This window comes from Hemiscyllium ocellatum, chromosome 2 (assembly GCF_020745735.1).
Source record: "Hemiscyllium ocellatum isolate sHemOce1 chromosome 2, sHemOce1.pat.X.cur, whole genome shotgun sequence".
Lineage (NCBI taxonomy): Eukaryota > Metazoa > Chordata > Chondrichthyes > Orectolobiformes > Hemiscylliidae > Hemiscyllium > Hemiscyllium ocellatum.
The window spans coordinates 97,779,149-97,799,642 of record NC_083402.1 but is presented as its reverse complement, the minus strand read 5'-3'; the positions used below and the strand labels follow the sequence as shown (position 1 = coordinate 97,799,642).

Below are 20,494 nucleotides of genomic sequence, written 5' to 3'. Positions count from 1 at the left end.
ATTCCTTCGTCTCCGCCAAATCTGCTCCCAGGAGGACCAGTTCCAACACCGCACAGCCCAGGTGGCCTCCTTCTTCAAGGACCGCAGATTCCCCCCAGACGTGATCGACGATGCCCTCCACCGCATCTCCTCCACTTCCCGCTCCTCCGCCCTTGAGCCCCGCTCCTCCAACCGCCACCAAGACAGAACCCCACTGGTTCTCACCTACCACCCCACCAACCTCCGCATACAACGTATCATCCGCCGTCATTTCCGCCACCTCCAAATGGGACCCCACCACCAAGGATATATTTCCCTCCCCTCCCCTATCAGCGTTCCGCAAGGACCACTCCCTTCGTGACTCCCTCGTCAGATCCACACCCCCCACCAACCCAACCTCCACCCCCGGCACCTTCCCCTGCAACCGCAGGAAATGTAAAACTTGCGCCCACACCTCCACACTCACTTCCCTCCAAGGTCCCAAGGGATCCTTCCATATCCGCCACAAGTTCACCTGTACCTCCACACACATCATCTATTGCATCCGCTGCACCCGATGTGGCCTCCTCTATATTGGGGAGACAGGCCGCTTACTTGCGGAACGCTTCAGAGAACACCTCTGGGCAGCCCGGACCAACCAACCCAACCACCCCGTGGCTCAACACTTTAACTCTCCCTCCCACTCCACCGAGGACATGCAGGTCCTTGGACTCCTCCACCGGCAGAACATAACAACACGACGGCTGGAGGCTGGGAACCCTCCAACCACAAGGTATGAATTCAGATTTCTCCAGTTTCCTCATTTCCCCTCCCCCCACCTTGTCTCAGTCGGTTCCCTCAACTCAGCACCGCCCTCCTAACCTGCAATCTCCTTCCTGACCTCTCCGCCCCCACCCCACTCCGGCCTATCACCCTCACCTTGACCTCCTTCCACCTTTCCCACCTCCATCGCCCCTCCCCCAAGTCCCTCCTCCCTACCTTTTATCTTAGCCTGCTTGGCTACTCTCTCTCATTCCTGATGAAGGGCTTATGCTTGAAACGTCGAATTCCCTATTCCTGAGATGCTGTCTGGCCTGCTGTGCTTTGACCAGCAACACATTTTCAGCTGTGATCTCCAGCATCTGCAGACCTCATTTTTTACTCTTCAGAATGAATTAACACCCAATCTTGGCTTGTCATAGACAGCCTCTATATTTTTTCACTCCACTCCATTCACCTCGGTCTTGCTCCCATACCAGACTCCCATCGTTCTCACCACGAGTCTCTCTCCAAGCCTATTATTCCAGGGTCACTGAGTCACCACCAAGGTTCCAGGTCTCCAGTTGTTTGCGGGAATATCTGTGGGAAGACAGCAGAGTTAACATTTCATGATAGACTGTTTTTAATTTGTTTACCTGTAAATGTCAGGTCATTGGACAACCTGAATTGAATCATCTGCCAGTACAATTGTGTACAGGTTCCTGTTTGCTTTCTTCAGGGTGGTCAGAATAAAATCTAAAATTGCCTGTGATTTGTGGAAATAGTGTCTGGGTTGAGTAATTCAAGAACGATTTTATGAAATAAGATTTTAAACATGTAATCACTTCATTTTGTGAACTGAATAATTAAGTATTGCCATAATTGTAGTGCTAAATTTGCAAGGATAAAGAATAGGGTGCATCCTGGAACAATGATCCTTTAACTATGATTCCAGGTATCATCTGTTTTGTCGCTAATATTTTTTAAAAATCGGCTGTTAGGTGTCACAGTCAACAGTTGCGGCATGCAATGTCAATGACTCTTTACTCCATTTGAAAACTTGCAGTTTAATATTAAAATTTTTAGTAACTATAAACTTATTTTTTCTTTGTTTAAATGTTGGAAATAAATTTAAATCATGTAAAATTGTTGAATATTTGCTGTACACAATACTATACTGTGCTTCTTCGACGTCTCATTGAAATACGAAGCAGTTACCCGACTGACGAGCCTGTTTGTAATAAAGCTGGTCATTCTCATGCTCTGGGTTAATAAGCATGTTTCAACACTGTACAGCTACAGCACAGGATTGGAACAAAACGCTGCCGCTTAAGATTAAAACAGGATTTCTCTCTTAAAAGCATTTTTTTTGTTATTTTGAGCTGATTTCACTGATGTACAATGGCTGCTATTCTCCGCCTACTTGCTGTGCGTCTATCTCTTTGCAAGCTGGAATGAAGTCACCTCCTTCCTCTCGTTGCCGCTCTTGCTAGCAGAATCATACAGCTGCGTTTTAAACTGAAGAACCTCCACGGTTCTCAAGCTTTAAAGGAGATTGTTGTCAATCATTGCAGGAAAGCCTCCTACCTGGAATTATTTCGTGACGCAGCCAAGTGAGGAAAAAGGTTCTCAAAATTGTGGTAAAATGATGTTTATGGCTGGATTTCAGCTTTTTTTTATTAGTAGCATCAGCTCGCGTTATTTTCTTCTGCTTTGATGTTTTGAAACCAGGAACAGGCTATATGAGAAGCAATCAAAGGAGACTAGATGATTAAGCTTGAGATTCAAAAATAAATCCTGATTTAGACAAGCTGGAAATGCGCAGAATAGATTTTTAAATACCTCTTTTCCAGGGTGTGTTTCTGTATATTATATAACAGGCAGCTTTGCTGAAAGTTAAGAGTGGTTTAAAATTGTAATACTCAACTGTTTATTCCTACTTTTTTGTCAATATCTCTTATTTTAATTGCCTGCAGGTCATCATCCCAGAGCACAGGAGATAAGGTGAAAACGTGGTGAATGCGCCAATACGGACTAACTAGCCGGTTACCATAACAGTACCATTGCGACTTCAGCTTGCCCATAACCGGAAGAACTTCGCTTTCTCAGTATAGCACAAGCTATTGTGAGGTGAAGGACAGCTGGACGTTCCCACATTGGAATAGCGAACCTGGATTTTGAGTCACTGAAGGGACATTTTGGCCTGGGAGTTTAAATCATGAGTGAATTCTGGTTGTGTTTTAATTGCTGTATTGCGGAACAACCTCAACCGGTAAGCGTGACCTAATTCTGTAATGAAAATAATTTTAATGAAAAGCCACCCAACTAATTTCTTAGAGGAGTCAAAATATTTTAGGTTATTGTTTTCGAAACGTGTAGTGTAGGGATAAAAAGCCATCTGGTTGTGGGAAGCGGCATTGAATTCCAGCACTGTCTTTCGTAACTGTCATTTGGTAAAACACACATATAGTCTATTGCTTTTTGCTTGTTCTACTTAGTATGCAAGTTTCCCTGAAATCATCTAGCATTACTTGTCTGTAGAATGTTTCCTTTTGCACTTACTTGGCAATTGTCTTTTCGCAATATCCCTGCTTACCCAGTGACACTAACCAAACTGATATCTCACCCAGAACTACCACTATCCTAGTTATCGTTTTCTGCAATAACATCCGGTTCATCTATCAATCCTGTAACATTCTTCCCAGTCCATCATAAGCAACTTCACTGTTCTCAGTAATTATTTTAACGTTTGGGCATTGAGTGATCTTTCTGTGCAGTACGTACCACAATTCAAAAGTGCAGCTGTGTGCAGAGTCCCAAATTGTTTGTTTATCTTTTTCTTGTTTCCATTTCACACAAAAAAAAGTACTTGTGGTTCCAGAACCCTGTGCTTCCAGTCTCAAATCCATTGTTTCTCACCTATATAATCTCTTGTGTCCTGCATCTGCAAATCTTCTGATGTCTAACATCACTCCTACCCGTATCCATTTTTGTAGCCCCAACCACTTCCTCTTCTTTTGAAGCTTTGTCACATTATTGAGATTTAAAATGGATGATGAATGTATTGTTTTAAGTTTGATTTTTGTATTTTTATATTCTACATGTTAAAAATGGAGGAAGATATAGTTTTTGTTTCATGTTTGAGAGTTTTGCCATTGGCAAATTTCAGGTTTGTTTGTACAAGCATTTTTAATGTGTTTACTGTAGATCTAAGTTAATAGCTCCATGTGTTAAAAATGGTAGAGAAAATTGGGCTGTTGCCAAGCAATTACATGTCCAGTGACACATACTGAGACTGAGACAGAAACATCCAAAAGTCAATGAGTTAATCTATATCTGCAATTAAGAGAGTGGAGGCAGAACTGCTAAGACTGTTTGAAAAGAATGGCTATAAAACCACTGAAAGTGGAGAATATGGAAAACGTGTGTTTGCACCCATGGTGCTTAAGAGTTAGTTTAAAAAAAAAAGTTCCAAAAAAAATTCTAGTTGTGCTACCTTGTGAAAAAGTTTTAGCATAGAGGGAGGTGACCTTTCACCAAGGTTTAAGTGTCTGTAGGATGTTGTAGAAAGGTTGAATCATTCTGTCTTCCATTTCCTACCCAACAAAGGGACAGCTGCTGTTCTCTGACTGGCAGTGCTGAGAGTGAGATTTTTGTCCCGGAGTCTCCAATCCCAAAGAAGCTAAGCTACTGGCTAGATTATGGCCTATTGGGCCATTTTTAATATGGTGGTTTGTCTAATTAAGGTAATGAGTTCTTACAGGGACTCCCCAGTACATGGGTATGTCCTCCATCATCTGAACTAAATTAAATTTTGCCAATTAACTCTAGTACTTGATAGATGCTGCCTGACCTGAGTTTTTCCAAACATTTCTCTTTATTTCAGATTTACAGCATCTGGAGTATGCCTGATTTGTTCATTTACATGTCCTTATACTTACTGAAGTCCATAAATGTTAATAACAGACTATGTGAAAGTAAAGTTTCAAATCAAGAAGCAATTGTTAAGGCTCTTGCTGACTGGAAGATATAATATCCTGGATTCCGTTGGATGTTAACACAATCCATAGATTTGTGTTATGGGAATATGAAATCTGACCTCGTCCTAACTAAAACATCCTCTCCAAAATTGTTTTTTCAGGGTTGCATGAGACTCTTTCAAAAAAAACCGTAGTAAATGCATTTCTTATTTAAGCATTCATTTGATCATTAAAACCAATCTGGATGAATAAATTTAGTCAGTGGCCTGTCACACATAGTCTCCAATGTGACCTCTTGTGGACTGCACATCTACAGTTCTGCTATCTTGGCATTGTAGTAGAGGTTGTTTACTGAAGAGAGCAACAGATGAAAAGTGGCAAAATTTTTTAAAATTCTGCAAAGTCTGGCTTTAAGGCAATTTAAAATAGAAAATATTCTCCTGCATTATTTATGTGCTGTGCTGTGAGCTGAGTGTAAGTCGTTGATATCAAATAATGTATATTGTCTCCTCAGAATTTGTGATACTTAACCGAAAACATAAACTACTTGTTTCTTGAAATCTTATTTTAAATGTTTTCATTGACATGCTGTTAAAATGTTGAACCTTACATAGCCCATTCTAGTTCGTAAATCAGGGTCTTGCTACATGGAAGTCACAAAGTGGTAAACAAGTACAAATATTCTGGAATATAGCAACTTGATATGCCAAGATTGTACCGACATCACCCCTTGTTTAAAGATTTGTGTCACTTGTACTACTTTTATGTTTGACATATATCAAAGCATAGTGTTTTGTAAATAATTTCTTAGTTTGTCCTATGAAAGTTGGTGCATTTTGGTGTATTATTATAAATACTTTAGATTCTAACCTATGCTGTTTTTCTTTCTAACCACTGATGGACCATGGAAGGTGAGTAACGTCTAAGCTAGCATTCAAAGCGTTCCAATAATGTGCTTTAGAAGAAAGCTCAATTGAGGGATGTTGAGTTGAACACTCTAACTATGCATATATTTTTGGTCATGCAAATCAGATAATGATTTTTAAAATTTGGTTTGTTTTTCTTTTTGTGAATTGTGATGAAGTGTATAGATTGTGCATTGGATTCCATGAAAAGACTGGAAATGTTATGGTTTTGAATGCCTCTACTTTTTGTGCAATCTGCTGACTGTTTCTTTTTATAGAGCACTCTTCATATTGATAATAGACAGATCATAGGATAGCATCACGGTGAAGCAGCTTGCAATTTTCACATTGCTAAAACCAGCTCCCTAATTCTGCAGGGACCAACTGAAGGACTAGTAAATGGCAGAAGAGTGGTAAACTAAATAAGTGCAACAAGGGAAGTGATTACTGGGCTCCTTGCTAAGATATTTGTATCATCAATGGCCACAGCTGAAATGCCAGAAGACTGGAGGTTAGCCAACATGATTTCTTAAACACTATTTAAGAAATGTAGTAAGGAAAAGCTAGGGAACTATAGACTATTGAGCCTTACAGGTGGGCAAGTTGTTTGAGGGAATCCTGCGGGAGAGAATTTCCATGTATTTAGAAAGGCAAGGACTTATTGGGGGTAGTCAACATGGCTTTGTGCATGAGAAATTTTGTCCCATGAAATTGATTGTATTTTTTGAAAAATAATGAAGAGGATTGATTAGGGCAGAGTGATGGATGTGACCCATGTGGACTTCACTAAGTCTTTTGATAAGATTCCTCATGGTAGATTGGTTAGCAAGGTTAGATCACGGGGAATTCAGGGAGAACAAGCCATTTGGATACAGAACTAGTCAAAGGTAGAAGACAGAAGGTGGTGGTGGTGGAGGGTAAATTTTCAGATTGGAGGCTGATGACCAACGATGTGCCACAGGGTCAGTACTAGGTCCACAGCTTTCTATCAGTTATACAAATTATTCTGGATGTGAACATAGGAGGTATGGTTAGTATGTTTGCAGATGATGCCAAAATTGGAGGTTTGTTGGACAGCGAAGAAGGTTATCTCAGAGTACAATGGGATCTTGATTAGATGGGTTGAGGATTGCCAGATGGAGCTTAGATTAGATTCCCTAACAGGCCCTTCGGCCCAATAAGTCCACACCGACCCTCCGAGGAGTAACCCACCCAGTCCCATTTCCCTCTGACTAATGCACTACAGGCATGGCCAATTCACCTAATCTGCACATCTTCGGACTGTAAGAGAAAACTGAGCACCCGGAGGAAACCCACGCAGACACAGGGAGAATGTGCAAACTCCACACAGACAGTCACCTGAGGCTGGAATCGAAACAGGGACCCTGGTGCTGTGAAGCAGCAATGCTAACCACTGAGTCACCATGCTGCCCTTAAATGCAAAACTTTACATTTATTTTGGAAAGGCAAATCAGGATGTACTTATGCACTTAATGGTAAGGTCCTGGGAGTGCAGGTTCATAGTTCCTTGAAAGTGGAGTTGTAGGTAGGTAGGATGGTGAAGAAGGCATTTAGTGTGCTTGCCTCTATTGGACAGTGCATTGTGTATAGGAATTGGGAGGTCATGTTGCTGCTGTCCAGGATGCTGGTTGGAATACTGTGTGCAATTCTGCTCTCCCTGCAAAGTGGAAGGATGTTGTGAATCTTGGAAGAGTTCAGAAAAAATTTACAAGCATGTTGCCAGGTTTGGAATATTTGAGCTATAGGAAGAGGCTGAGTAGACTGGGGCAATTTTCTTTGGAGCATTGGAGGCTGAGAGGTGACCTTTTATAGAGGTTTATAAGGTCTTTTCCCAAGAGGGGAGGAGGTCAGCATTTTCATGCAGAGGATGGTGTGTGTATGGAATAAGCTGCCAGAGAAGACTGTTACAATTACAACCTTTAAAAGGCATCTGGATGGGTATATAATAGGAAGTCTTTAGAGGGATATGGGCACAATGCTGGTAAATGGAAGTACATCAATTTAGGATATCTGGTAGCATGGACGAGTTGGACCGAAGGGTCTGTTTCTGTGCTGTACATCTATGTGACTTTAACTGCAAGATAGTAATCAAAGATAGGGATTCTGGTAACCATTGTCTCAGACCTGAGATTGGATGAATTCTCTGGTTACAATTTGATGTAATTGGAAGTATCTGATAAATACACCATAGAGCTGATGGAGTCACATTTTCACCCTTGAATTGTTTTCTTACCAGTATGTTTCCTGTTTTTCCTTGTTTTCTGCTCCTTAAGAATACTTGCCCACAGGTTCTATGTTGTTAGAGTACTCTGTTCTGTCATGGTCTCAAAGCGTGCAAGATGATAATTTGCAAAGTGGTTAAAAAAAATCAGAAAAGATAGATTAGACAAGTCATGGATAAAGAAAAGTGAAAGGAGGATTGGAAGCAGTGAATCACATCAAACAACCCTTAATCGAACCATTTGCTTAAAAATCATACAACACCAGGTTATAGTTGAAAATGTTTATTTGAAAATACAAGCTTTTGCTGTGCTACTCCTTCATCAGGTGGTCAGTGGGGCAGAATACATAGGACACAGAATTCATAAGTAAAAGTTCAAAGTCTCATACAATTGATGCGATGTATTAGACAAACCTAACTGGCTGTTAAGTTAGAATTTAATCATTTAGAATGGGAGTGTATGTTTTGATTGATTTAAGATGTAAATCCCAGTATTTTCTTCTTGTCCCCCCGAAATATCTTAGTCTTATCAATATATTTATAAAAAGTGATATCTCAGCTCAGACAACACATTAAAGATGCTTGGTTAGAGTATGTCCGTGTCATATCCTGGAGTCAGACTGGTTTTATTTCCAACTTAGGAATTTATAAAATGTCACATTGACTGCCTATGTATTGTGTGCCTTTTTTTTAAACAAAATAGAATGTACAAATATTTCTGCGACTACAGAGTAGTTGCTTTCTTTGTGCAACCTCACACAATACAAAAATTGCACAGTACACTTTGTATTGACGATATAATCACATTATAACTGACACACACGTGAAAAATCCTCATTTCAAAAAATCGTTCCCAATTCACATAAGGTGTTCCTGTCAAATTGTGAGGTGCTGGAAAAGCACAATTGGTCAGACAGCATCCGATGAGCAGGAGAGTCGACATTGCTCAAAATGTCAACTCTCCTGCTCCTCAGATGCTGCCTGACCAGCTGCGCTTTTCCAACACCACACTTTTTGACTCTGGCTCCCAGCATTTGCCGTCCTCACTTTCTCCTACAACCAAATTGTGTTGACGAAACATGCATTATAGGAAAATGACCGCAATCTGCAAATACAAACATGAAAATTCAACCCATAGATTTAGATGTGTGGGTGAGAGAGAGAGAGAGTCCATGGTGTGATGGGGTCACCTGTAGTGTGATATGAACCCAAGATCCCAGTTGAGGCCATCCTCATGGGTTCTGAACCAGGCTATCGGCCTCTGTTCAGTGACTCTGTGTTGTTGCGTATCCCAAAGTCCGCCTTGGAGGACATTCACCCAAAAAGCTGAGGCCAAATGCCCTTGACTGCTGAAGAACAAACCATATGCCGACAAAGGTAACAGATATAGGATGTGACAACCAGGGAAATACCACATGTTGAGCAGCACACAGATTTAATGTCCATGCAGAGACCACCACCAGGATGAGAAAAGATTCATGAAAACAAAAGATTTTGAAAACCATTGAATTTCCATCTTAAGACTATTACCACTGGGAATACACAGGCATCAACCAACAGTTAAAATAAAACACCGAACAGTACAGCAAGGAATAGGCCTTTAATCCCATCATGTCTGTACCGATCAAGGTGCCATTCATAATTTTCTATCTTCTTTCTCCCTCTCTCTTTCTTTCTCCTTGTCCCTTCACCCTCTCACACAGCTCACTCTTCCCAATAAATCTCTTGGATTATAACATGGTGTCAATTGATTTTTAACTTTATTCACTTTACCTACACATCTCTGAACACTAAGGTGAATTGGCCATGCCAAATCACCCAAACTTGCACATCTTTGGACTGTGGAAGGAAACCAGTGCACCTGGTAGAAACCCACACAGGCAGTCGCCCAAGACTGGAATCACATGCGGGTTCCTGGTGCTGTGATACAGCAGTGCTGTGGTAATGTCCCCATCCCTGAACCTGGAGGTCTGGATTCAAGTCCCACCTGCTTCAGAATTGTGCAATAGCATCTCCTGAAGAGAGAAAAACAAGATAAATTAGAAAAAAGATAAAGCTGGTTCTTCAGGAGGGCTGTTGTGGTATGCTGTGGTACGTTAGGTCCCAACTGTGCCGGGGACCTGTCCTATAATAACGTATGAATAGGTAGATTAGAAATATGGGTTAATGAATTTATAAAGCTGGCCCAGTGGGGCTCTCTTTTGGTTCAATGGTAATGTCCCTACTCCTGGACTGGTGGGCCCACATTCAAGTGCAACCTGCAACAGAGGTGTGTAATTACATCTCTGAACAGTTTTGATCAGAAAAATAAATACAACAGAATACAAGCATTCGGGGATGGGGTGCCCTTGTGGCACAATGGTAGTGTCCCTGTCTCTGGACTATGGAGGCCCAGTTCAAGTTCCGCCTGCTCCAGAGGTTTGTAATAACGTCTGTTTGGTTAAAGCAGCATTGGAGAGGAAGCATGTGGTGTCCACCAAAGCTTTAAGATTAGATTATGTACCCTACAGTGTGGAAACAGGCCGTTCAGCCTAATAAGTACGCACCGACCCTCCGAACAGCAACCCACCCAGACCCATTCCCCTATATTTTACCCGTGACTAATGCAGCTCACACTATGGGCAATTTAGCATGGCCAATTCACCTAACCTGCACGTCTTTGGACTATGGGAGGAAACCGGAGCACCCGGAGGAAACCCATGCAGACACTGGAAGAATGCGCAAACTCCACACAGACAGTCACCCAAGGCAGGAATTGAACCCGGGTCCCTGGCACTGTGAGGCAATTGTGCTAACCACTGAGCCACTGTGCCACCCCAATGTCTTTAGAGAAAGGTGGGCACCATGCAGCATACATTACTTTATTTCCCCCTACAAGCCCATTTTGATTTAATCCCTTTCCTCTTTCTCTGACCCACCCCTCACTTTGATGGTTTGCATTGCCCATAACGGGCTTGTGCATGTACATTTCTAATTGGCCACACTGGTAATTGAGTTGTGGCAGTTAATAGTTAAAAATGAGAGAAAAAAGTCAGTGATTTGCTGTTGTGAAAACTGTGTGTAAGAGCACTTCTGTATTTTTTTTTACAAAAAGACAGGCCCAGGTATCATTGGAGAGGGAGCACGTAGCCACCCCATTAATGCTCTGAATGCCTTTAGAGAGTGCTTTATATCCCACCAACTCCATTTTGATTTAATACCCCCCACCCTCCCTTGTTTTGATAGTTAGCATTGCGCATAAATTTCTAATTGACTCTAAACATGATTTATTGGTGGTGTTTAATAATTAAAAATGAGAAAAGAAGAATCAGTGATTTGGTGGTGTGAAAGCTGCTCATTTGAGCATAAGAGCACTTCTGGATAAAAAGAAAAAGACAAAGCAGACCAAGTACCCTCCCTCACCTTTAATAGTTTGAATGCCCGTAATGGGCTTTGCATGTCAATATCCAATTGTCTACACAGGTGGTGGATAATAGTTGAAAAACACTGGTGATTTGGTGATGGGGAAAAGAATAACTATTCGGTTGTTTGATAACACTTCGAAATATAAAGATAAAGCAGACCCAGGGATGGCCCTGCAGAACTGTCTGATGTTGGCTTGGACTAGTATTTGTACATCATGAGTGACTCGATTTTGGTGTTCAACAATAAACAAAATCCATTTGGGCTTCCTGAGTTATTACATTGGTGACAAGAATCTATGGGAAACTGGAACCTTTATGAATGATTGGCCCCATTATGCTGACAGAACCAAATACGGTTTTTCAGGCAAGTGTGATAAAAGGGATCACCAGCAGAAAGTACATTGCTTAATGGGTCCCAACTTTCAGCAGCATGAACGGCAATCCTGGAGTCAAAATTATTTGGGCAAAAGTGAGGACTGCAGATGCTGAAAACCATAGTTTAGATCAGAATACCTGCTGTGCTTTTCCAGCACCACTTTGATCAAAATTATTTGGTCAACAGATAAGTATGGTAGTGGATCACTATGACCCCTAATCATCAGCTTTGTTGCAGGTTTAACATTGCAAATAGACTTATTGGGGAACCAATTACTGAATTCTTGATGAGACTGCAGAAATCCATGGAATGCTGAAAGTATAGGAAATGTTCAGTGATTGCTCAGTTTGTGGAATTAAAACCATCTAAAAACTTTACTAACTGTACCTAATATGGACCTCAAGATTCCATTAAATTGGACATTTCCCAGATAAACAGAAGGCAGGAAAAAAGGCTCGGGAACTTCAGGTCCACAATTGGTTCTGTCCTCAACCTTGAGCGACTTCCATACTTCAGAGCTATTTTCCTTTTGAATACTCTCTGCTCCCATTTGTTGCCATGGAAGGGCAAGTGGAGTCAGAAGTGATAAGGTTCCAGAACTGGATTGGCATTTCTCCACAATACAACGAGGAACAAGATCATCTATGCCATTTATACTGCTCTTGTTGTCGTAGACTTTGGCCCAGACAAGGTGCACAAATCAGGTGAAATTCAAGATCCAAGGTCAAAGCCACCTCAATACTTGGCCTTGGAAATAAATTAACCCCAGGATGAGGAATTGATACATCTAAATTGTGTTGTTGCTCCCACAGTGAAGCCAGTTAAGATTAAATATCAGGCAAAAGGTCACCCTGGATATCGAGGTCAACACAGGATGCATGAACAGTCCTAGTTTTAAAACCTGACAACTCGACCCTTATCTGTGGGGATTCTATGTTGATGAACAGAGCTTCCTTCTTAGACAGATATCCTATGATGGATAGAAGATCTGTATGCAAAGCTGGTTGGGTTTTACATACTTTCCAAATTGAATGTGAGTCAAGCCTACATTTAGCTGCAGCTTGAGGCGTCATTGAGGAAGTATGTCATTACAACTACACTCAAAGGATTGTATGAGTGCACTTGCTTTTTGGGCTGTCTTTGGCTTGTGTCATCTTTCAAAGCATGATGGGGAACATCCTCCAAGATGTGCCCAGAGTGACCATCTATTTGGATGATATTTTAATCTTGTGAGCCACTATAAATGAACATTTGGAGTGTGGCAAGTGGCTTTTGCAGTGTTTTTCTGCAGTTGGCATCTGGCTACAAAGGAAGAAAAGCTTTGTATTTCAGGTAAACCAGGTAACATACTCAAGAAATACAATGGAGATGAAGTTTCTTCTAGGTGTCATAAATTGCTATGGGAAATTCTTACCCAATTTGGTAACCCTGCGACAGTCCTCCATGTCCTGTTTTATGTCCACTTGTGCAGGTTGGTTTCCTGACACAGTATGTAGACAAGCGAAAATGAGGTGAGGCCTCACTGGATTTGGTACTGGCCAGGTGTTAGATTTGGAGGTAGGTGAGCACTTTGATGATTAGATTAGATTACATTTTTTAGATTAGATTAGATTACTTACAGTGTGGAAACAGGCCCTTCGGCACAACAAGTCCACACCGACCCGCCGAAGCGCAACCCACCAAAACCCCTACATTTACCCCTTACCTAACACTACGGGCAATTTAGCATGGCCAATTCACCTGATCCGCACATCTTTGGACTGTGGGAGGAAACCGGAGCACCCGGAGAAAACTCACGCAGACACGGGGAGAACGTGCAAACTCCACGCAGTCAGTCGCCTGAGTCAGGAATTGAACCCCGGTTTCAGGCGCTGTGAGGCAGCAGTGCTAACCACTGTGTCACCGTGCCGCCCATGATAGTGACCACAATTCAGCAAGTTTACTTTAGCCATGGAAAGGGATAGGTACATAACGCAGGACAAGACTTTTTGCTAGGGAAAAGGCAATTATGATGCTATTAGGCAAGATTTAGGATGCATAGGATGGGGAAGAAAACTGCAGTCATTGATAGATAGGATCAAGGAAAACCCTAAAACTATCTATAGGTATATCAGGAATAAAAGAAGGACGAGAGAAAGATTAGGGTCAATCAAAGATAGTAGTGGGAAGTAGTAGTAGGAGAAGCGCTAAATGAATAATTTTCATCAGTATTCACACTGGAAAAAGGCAATGTTGTTGAGGACAATGCAGAGATACAGGCTACCAGACCAGACAGGATTGAGGTTTATGAGGAGATGTTAGCAATTCTGGAAAGTGTGAAAATAGATACATTTCTTGGGCTGGATGAGATTTATCCTAGAATTCTCTGGGAAGGTAGGGATGAGATTACAGAGCCTTTGGCTTTGATCTTTATGTTGTCATTGTCTACAGGTATAGTGCCAGAACACTGGAGGATAGTACATATTGTCCCCTTGTTCAAGAAGTCAGTGGAGTTGTGGACAGCGAAGAAGGATGTGGCAGGTTACAGCGGGAGTTCAATGTAGCTAAGTGTGAAGTCATTCACTTTGGTAGGAGTAACAAGAAGATGGATTATTGGGCTAATGGTAGGCTACTTGGTAGTGTGAATGAGCAGAGGGATCTTGGTGTCCATGTACACAGATCTCTGAAAGTTGCCACCCAGGTAAATAGTGCTGTGAAGAAGGCATATGGCGTACTGGGCTTTATTGGTAGAGGAATTGAGTTCTGGAGTCCTGAGGTCATGTTGCAATTGTATAAGACTCTGGTGCGGCCTTATGTGGAGTATTGTGTGCAGTTTTGGTCGCCATACTATAGGAAGGATGTGGAGGTACTGGAACGGGTGCAGAGGAGGTTTACCAGGATGTTGCCTGGCATGGTAGGAAGATCGTATGAGGAAAGGCTGAGGCACTTGGGGCTGTTCTCATTGGAGAAAAGAAGGTTTAGGGGAGATTTGATAGAGGTGTACAAGATGATTAGGGGTTTAGATAGGGTTGACAGTGAGAACCTTTTTCCACGTATGGAGTCAGCTATTACTAGGGGATACAGCTTTAAATTAAGGGGAAGTTGGTATAGGACAGATGTTAGGGGTAGATTCTTTACTCAGCGGGTTGTGAGTTCATGGAATGCCCTGCCAGTATCAGTGGTGGACTCTCCCTCTTTATGGTCATTCAAGCGGGCATTGAATAAGCATATGGAGGTTATTGGGCTAGTGTAGGTTAGGTAGGCTTTGGTCGGCGCAACATCGAGGGCCGAAGGGCCTGTACTGCGCTGTATTTTTCTATGTTCTATAAAGATAACTCTGGTAATTACAGACCAGTGAGGCTTACTTCAGTTGTGGGTAAAGTGTTGGAAAAGGTTTCAAGAGTTAGGATTTATAATCATCTAAAGAGGAATAAGTTGATTAGGGATAGTCAACATGGTTTTGTGAAAGGTAGTTTGTGCCTCATAAGCCTTATTGAGTTATTTGAGATGGTAACCAAACAGGTGGATGAGGGTAAAGCAGTGATGTGGTGTATATGGATTTCAGTAAGGCATTTGTTAAAGTTCCCCGTGGTAGGCTACTGCACAAAATACAGAGGCATGCGATTGAGTGTGATTTAGCAGTTTGTTTCAGGAATTGGCTAGCTGAAAAAAGACAGAGGGTGGTGGTTGATGGGAAATGTTCATCCAGGAGTTCAGTTACTAGTGGTGTACCACAAGGATCTGTTTTGGGGCCACTGCTGTTTGTCATTTTTTAAAAATGACCTAGATGAGGGCGTAGAAGGTTGTGTTCATAAATTTGTGGATGAGACAGGTCAGTGGAGTTGTGGGTAGTGCTGAAGGATGTTGCAGGTTACAGAGGGATATAGATAAGCTGCAGAGCTCGGCTAAGAGGTGGCAAATGGAGATTAACGTGGAAAAGTGTGAGGCAATTCACTTTGGAAGGAGCAACAGGAGTAAAGAGTACTGGGCTAATGGTAATATTCTTGGTAATGTAGATGAGCAGAGAGATCTCCGTGTCCATGTACATAGATCCCTGAAAGTCGCCACCCAGATTGATCGGGTTATTAAAAGGCATACGGTGTGTTTAGCTTTTATTGGTGGAGGGGTTTAGTTTCAGAGCCACAAGGTCATGGTGCAGGGGTACACAACTCTGGTGCGGCTGCACTCGGAGTATTGTATAGATTTCTGGTCACCGCATTATAGAGGTAATGCGGAAGCTTTTGAAAGGGCTCAGAAATGATTTACTAGGATTTTGTCTGGTAAGGAGTGAGGGTCTTATGAGGAAAGGCTGAATGACTTGAGGCTGTTTTTGGTAGAGAGAATGTTGAGAGGTGACTTTAATTGAGACATTTAAGATAATCAGAAGGTTAGATAGGGTGGACAGTGACAGCCTTTTCCCTCAGATAGTAATGGAACATAGCTTTAAGTTGAGGGGTGATGGATATAGGACAGATGTCAGAGGTAATTTCCTTACTCAGAGTAGTAAAGACGTGGGACGCACTGCTTGCAACAGTAGTCGGCCCACCAACTTTAAAGGCATTTAAATGGTCATTGAATCAACATATGGATGAGAATGGAATAGCATAGGATAGATGGGTTTCAGATTGGTTCTACAGGTTGGCACAACATTGAGGGCCAAAGGGCCTGTACTGCACTATAATGTTCTGTGTTTTATGTAACAACTACTGTTAACAAATATAGTAGCTTATTGCAACCCCTGAGAACACTCATGCAACCTGTAATGCCTCCCCATGGGATTACAGTAGCATTATAACAGTTTGAGATAATGGGACAGAATGTGTCATTAACTCTGGCGGAGGCAGAAAGCAAGTATGTCCAGATTGAAAAAGAAGGTTTGGCCATGGTATTTATGGTGGAAAAAATTTAACCAGCATGCCTTATGATTGGCATTTCACCATTGTGACTGAAGACAAACCTTTGCGCTTCTTCAAGGAAGACAAGGTGATTATGACCATAGCATAAGCTGGGAACTGCTATTATTTGCCTATGAGTATACCTTGGAATACCATACAAGGACACATAGCCAATGCAAATGCCTTGAACTGCCTGTGGATTCTCAGCAACCTACCTTCATTTCTAAAGATGAATGAAGTTATCGTGACTTTGAACTTTTTGAACACATTAACAGTACCTGGCCAAGGAAATACAGGCTTGGATCCAAAGGACCCTACGTTGGTGAAGCTACATCATATCTTAAATAATGAAACACGAGGACATCATGGAGAAGAATTGAATCCCTATATCTCAAAGTATCAAGGGTTGAGCATAGAAGATGGCATTTCCTTGTGGGAGCCCAGCTGGCAGCCTCGCATCCAAGCCAACAACCAATCCTTCTAGAATTGCACAATAGCTACCCAGGGATTTCTGAAATGCAATGCATGAAAAGAGACATTTTTGGTCCCCTGGCATAGACACAGATATCAAAACTTCTTCAAGTGGTACAAAACTTGTCAGGAAAACCAAGAGGCCTCCCAACAACCTCATTCCACACATTAGAATGGTCAGGGAGATGCAGTGTGTGAGTACATGCAGATTTTGCAGGGCTATTTGTAGAATCAATGTTCTTAATCCTTATCAATGCCAAATCAGAATGGATTGATGTGCATCAAATGGCTTCTACTATCTCTTACAATGCCATAGAAAAGCTCTGCCAGTCTTCAAGTATGCATAGTAGACCTATAGTTCTTATAACAGACTATGAGTTCCCATTTACCAGCAGTTTCAGACTTTTATGAAGACGAAGAGAGAACAGCACATCCACTCCATACCCTACCGCCTGTTCTCAAGCAGTCTAGCTGAGTCTGCCATCTTGGTAATCAAAACTAGGATGACAAAGCAAACAGCAGTATCTTTGGAAACAAAGATTGTATGTTTCCTCTACCACATATGGAGGAAGGGTTGACATATCTGGACTAGACTTATCTTGATTTTCTAAAGGCTGAATTCAGCAAGAAGAACAATAATAGGGCCCACAATGGGCAAAGACCAGAGATTTCAAGCAGGGAGATACGGTCCACATAAGGAACTTCGGTAATGATTAGATTAGATTAGTTACAGTGTGGAAACGGGCCCTTCGGCCCAACAAGTCTGCACCAACGCGCTAAAGTACAACCCACCGAGACCCATTCACCTAACACTACGGTCAATTTTAGCGTGGCCAGTTCACCTAACCTGCACATTTTTTGGACTGAGGGAGGAAACCGGAACACCTGGAGGAAACCCACACGGACACGGGAAAATGTGCAAACTCCACACAGACAGTTGCCTGAGGCAGGAATTGAACCCGGGTCTCTGGCACTGTGAGGCAGCAATGCTAACCAACTGTGCCAGTTCTCAGGAGATTTCCTCATCAAAAACGAGGAGGAAGACTGCACAAAAAGCATATGAACCATCTTTATTGATAGGAACCCTCCACAGAAGTGACTGTTTTAATAGGCTTGCCATTATTGGCAACGGGTTAGGGTTCTAATAGTTAGGGTTAGGGTTAGGGTTAATAGTTCTACCTATTAAACGTCTGCGAGCCAATCTAAAGGATTGGGGCTCAGAGGTTGAGAAAGAGAAACTAAAGATCAGTTAAAGATGTCCACACAGGACAAGCCCCTGTAGTGGCTCTTTGGTCTTCACAGAAGAAGCTTTTTATAACCCCTTCCATACTGGACCAAACTCAGCAAGCACAGGAATGGGGCCAGGGATAAAACAACACAAGAGGCCCCATCATTGTAGGACATTGGGAAACCTTTGGACTTGGACAGGAAGGGATGTGACAATGCTAAAAGGCTCAGAGACAATGCTAAAAGGCTCATTAAATTCCTCATACTTGAAAAGCTCTGGTGACAGACAATAGCCCACCCAGCTAGAACTCATCAACTGAGTCTTTGTGCAGTGATAGTGTTCCTACCTCTGAACTAGGAGCCCTGGATTCAAGTTCTATCTGCTTCAGGTTGATTAAAAATATCTATAAAGGAGACCCAAGGATAATGTTGCAGAGCTATCTATCCTGAGCTTGGACTTGTCCTTCTATGTCTCAAATAATAGCTCTAATTTGATGTTCAAAAGGTGATGTTCCTTTTCCTGTCAAGCTTCCAGTTATTTTAAATAACCTTATGGGAGTCCAGCTTTATACTACATCCCTACTCGAGATCTCTGTTTGTTTGAAACCAAATTATAAAATTCTCTCAATTTCTACCTGTATATGAATTGATTTAAGCCTTTTCTTTCTCTAAAAATTACTTCTTTTGCATTTGGATTCGTGCTGCATGACTGTAAAAAGGAAGAATTGTGGTCATGAAAACTGGCATACTTCCTGTTGTTGTCACTTTAAATATATATAGTTTCCTGTGCTGTTGTTTAAAGCAATTCAAACCATTTTCGTTAAATTGGGATATGTTGTGCTGATGTAACTGCAGATGTGCTGCGCAGTTTCAAAATGCTGACAAATTAAAATAGGGAGCCAGACTGATTCTTTCACTAATCCAGCGTAAGTACAACAATGATCTAGAAATGTATCCACATGTTGTTTGTGATGTAGAAAGGGTTACTGTGCAAAAATCGAAAGAGATCTGGTATACATCATCACTGGAGGTGGTTCAGTGTCACATGACATCACCTTGCTTTCTTGCAACTCATAAGTCGAAGTCCCTGCTCGATGATGTTACTGTTAATTGTGTTTGTAAGTAAAATTAATCTTTCTTGCCTCACTTCAACAGACTATAGAGATTCTTTCACAACATGACTAAGAGTAATCTAGGAATAATCAACAATATTAGAGGTTAGACTATTTGGATCCCATTATGGATAAAGATACTTGCACACACATACTGTCAGAAGTAAATTATCTACCAATTAAGTAGGAATAAAAGATTTAATTTACCCAGGTTTGAAATAGGTTTTATCCCTGAGGTCCTGACTTCAAAGTCGGTTTCCCTAAGTATCAAACTCCATCTATTGATGGGTCAAAATTGGATCAAGTTGCAGTTTAGATTAGATTAGATTAGATTAGTTTCCCCACAGTGTGAAAACAGGCGCTTTGTCTGAACAAGTCCATACTGACCCTCTGAAGAGCAAGCCACTCGACCCACTCCCCTATATTTACCCCTGACTAATGCACATAACACTGGGCAATTTAGCATGGTCAATTCACCTAACCTGCACATCTTTGGACTGTGGGAGGAAACCCCGAAACACCCGGAAGAAACCCATACAGACACAGTGAGAATGTGCAAACTGGACACAGACAGTTGCCCAAGGCAGGCATTGAACCCAGGTCCCTGGCGCTGTGAGGTAGCAGTGCTAACCACTGAGCAACCATGCCACCCAACTTAATTATAGGACTTAACTTTGGTAAGCCATGGATGTCTGTTACATATTTCACCCCAATGTACCTCCCAACTCATTTGAAGGAGTTCAAAGTTTGTGAGAAGATTTATAGCTCGGGTGCTCGTTGTTGTGGTTTTGTTCCCCGAGCTGGGAATTTGTGTTGCATTTGAAGGACCCGACCAAAATAGTGGAAACTTAAAAATAAGGATCAGGGTAAAAAAAAACGTGATACTTACTTTTCTATGTTCAATGCATTGATCCACTTTACCTATATAGCATCAGAGATGAAAATCAGCCCTGTAGCTTCAGGCCAGTACTTATTCCAAGCTCTTGATTATTTCAACTGGGTATTTGATTCCCACGAGACTGACTTCATGCGATCACATCAGGCAGTGTTGTGCAAAAAAAGGAAATGACTCATCAGTGTAATTGACAAAAATATATTAAATCAAAATCTATTGCCAGTATTGTCTGGAAAAAAAAGGACCAATATTTAATGAAAGGATGTTTAAATTTGATACAAAATGATCTGA

At 41.7% G+C, this 20,494-nt stretch overlaps 1 protein-coding gene across 3 annotated transcripts in view; it reads left to right on the top strand.

The window, feature by feature from the left end:
• The first annotated feature begins 2,220 nt into the window (after positions 1–2,220).
• cdc42se2 (CDC42 small effector 2) overlaps positions 2,221–20,494 on the top strand; it is an 88,571-nt gene continuing 70,297 nt past the window's right edge. Inside the window, exons 1-2 of one of the 3 annotated variants that reach the window (XM_060845481.1) lie at positions 2,221–2,342; positions 2,694–2,989. In XM_060845481.1, coding sequence (XP_060701464.1) covers positions 2,936–2,989 — 54 coding nt within the window. In that variant the 5' untranslated portion in view covers positions 2,221–2,342; positions 2,694–2,935. Of the gene's footprint in view, positions 2,358–2,555; positions 2,572–2,693; positions 2,990–20,494 lie in introns of those variants that run through there. The other 2 variants (XM_060845472.1, XM_060845491.1) reach the window with 2 other exon arrangements.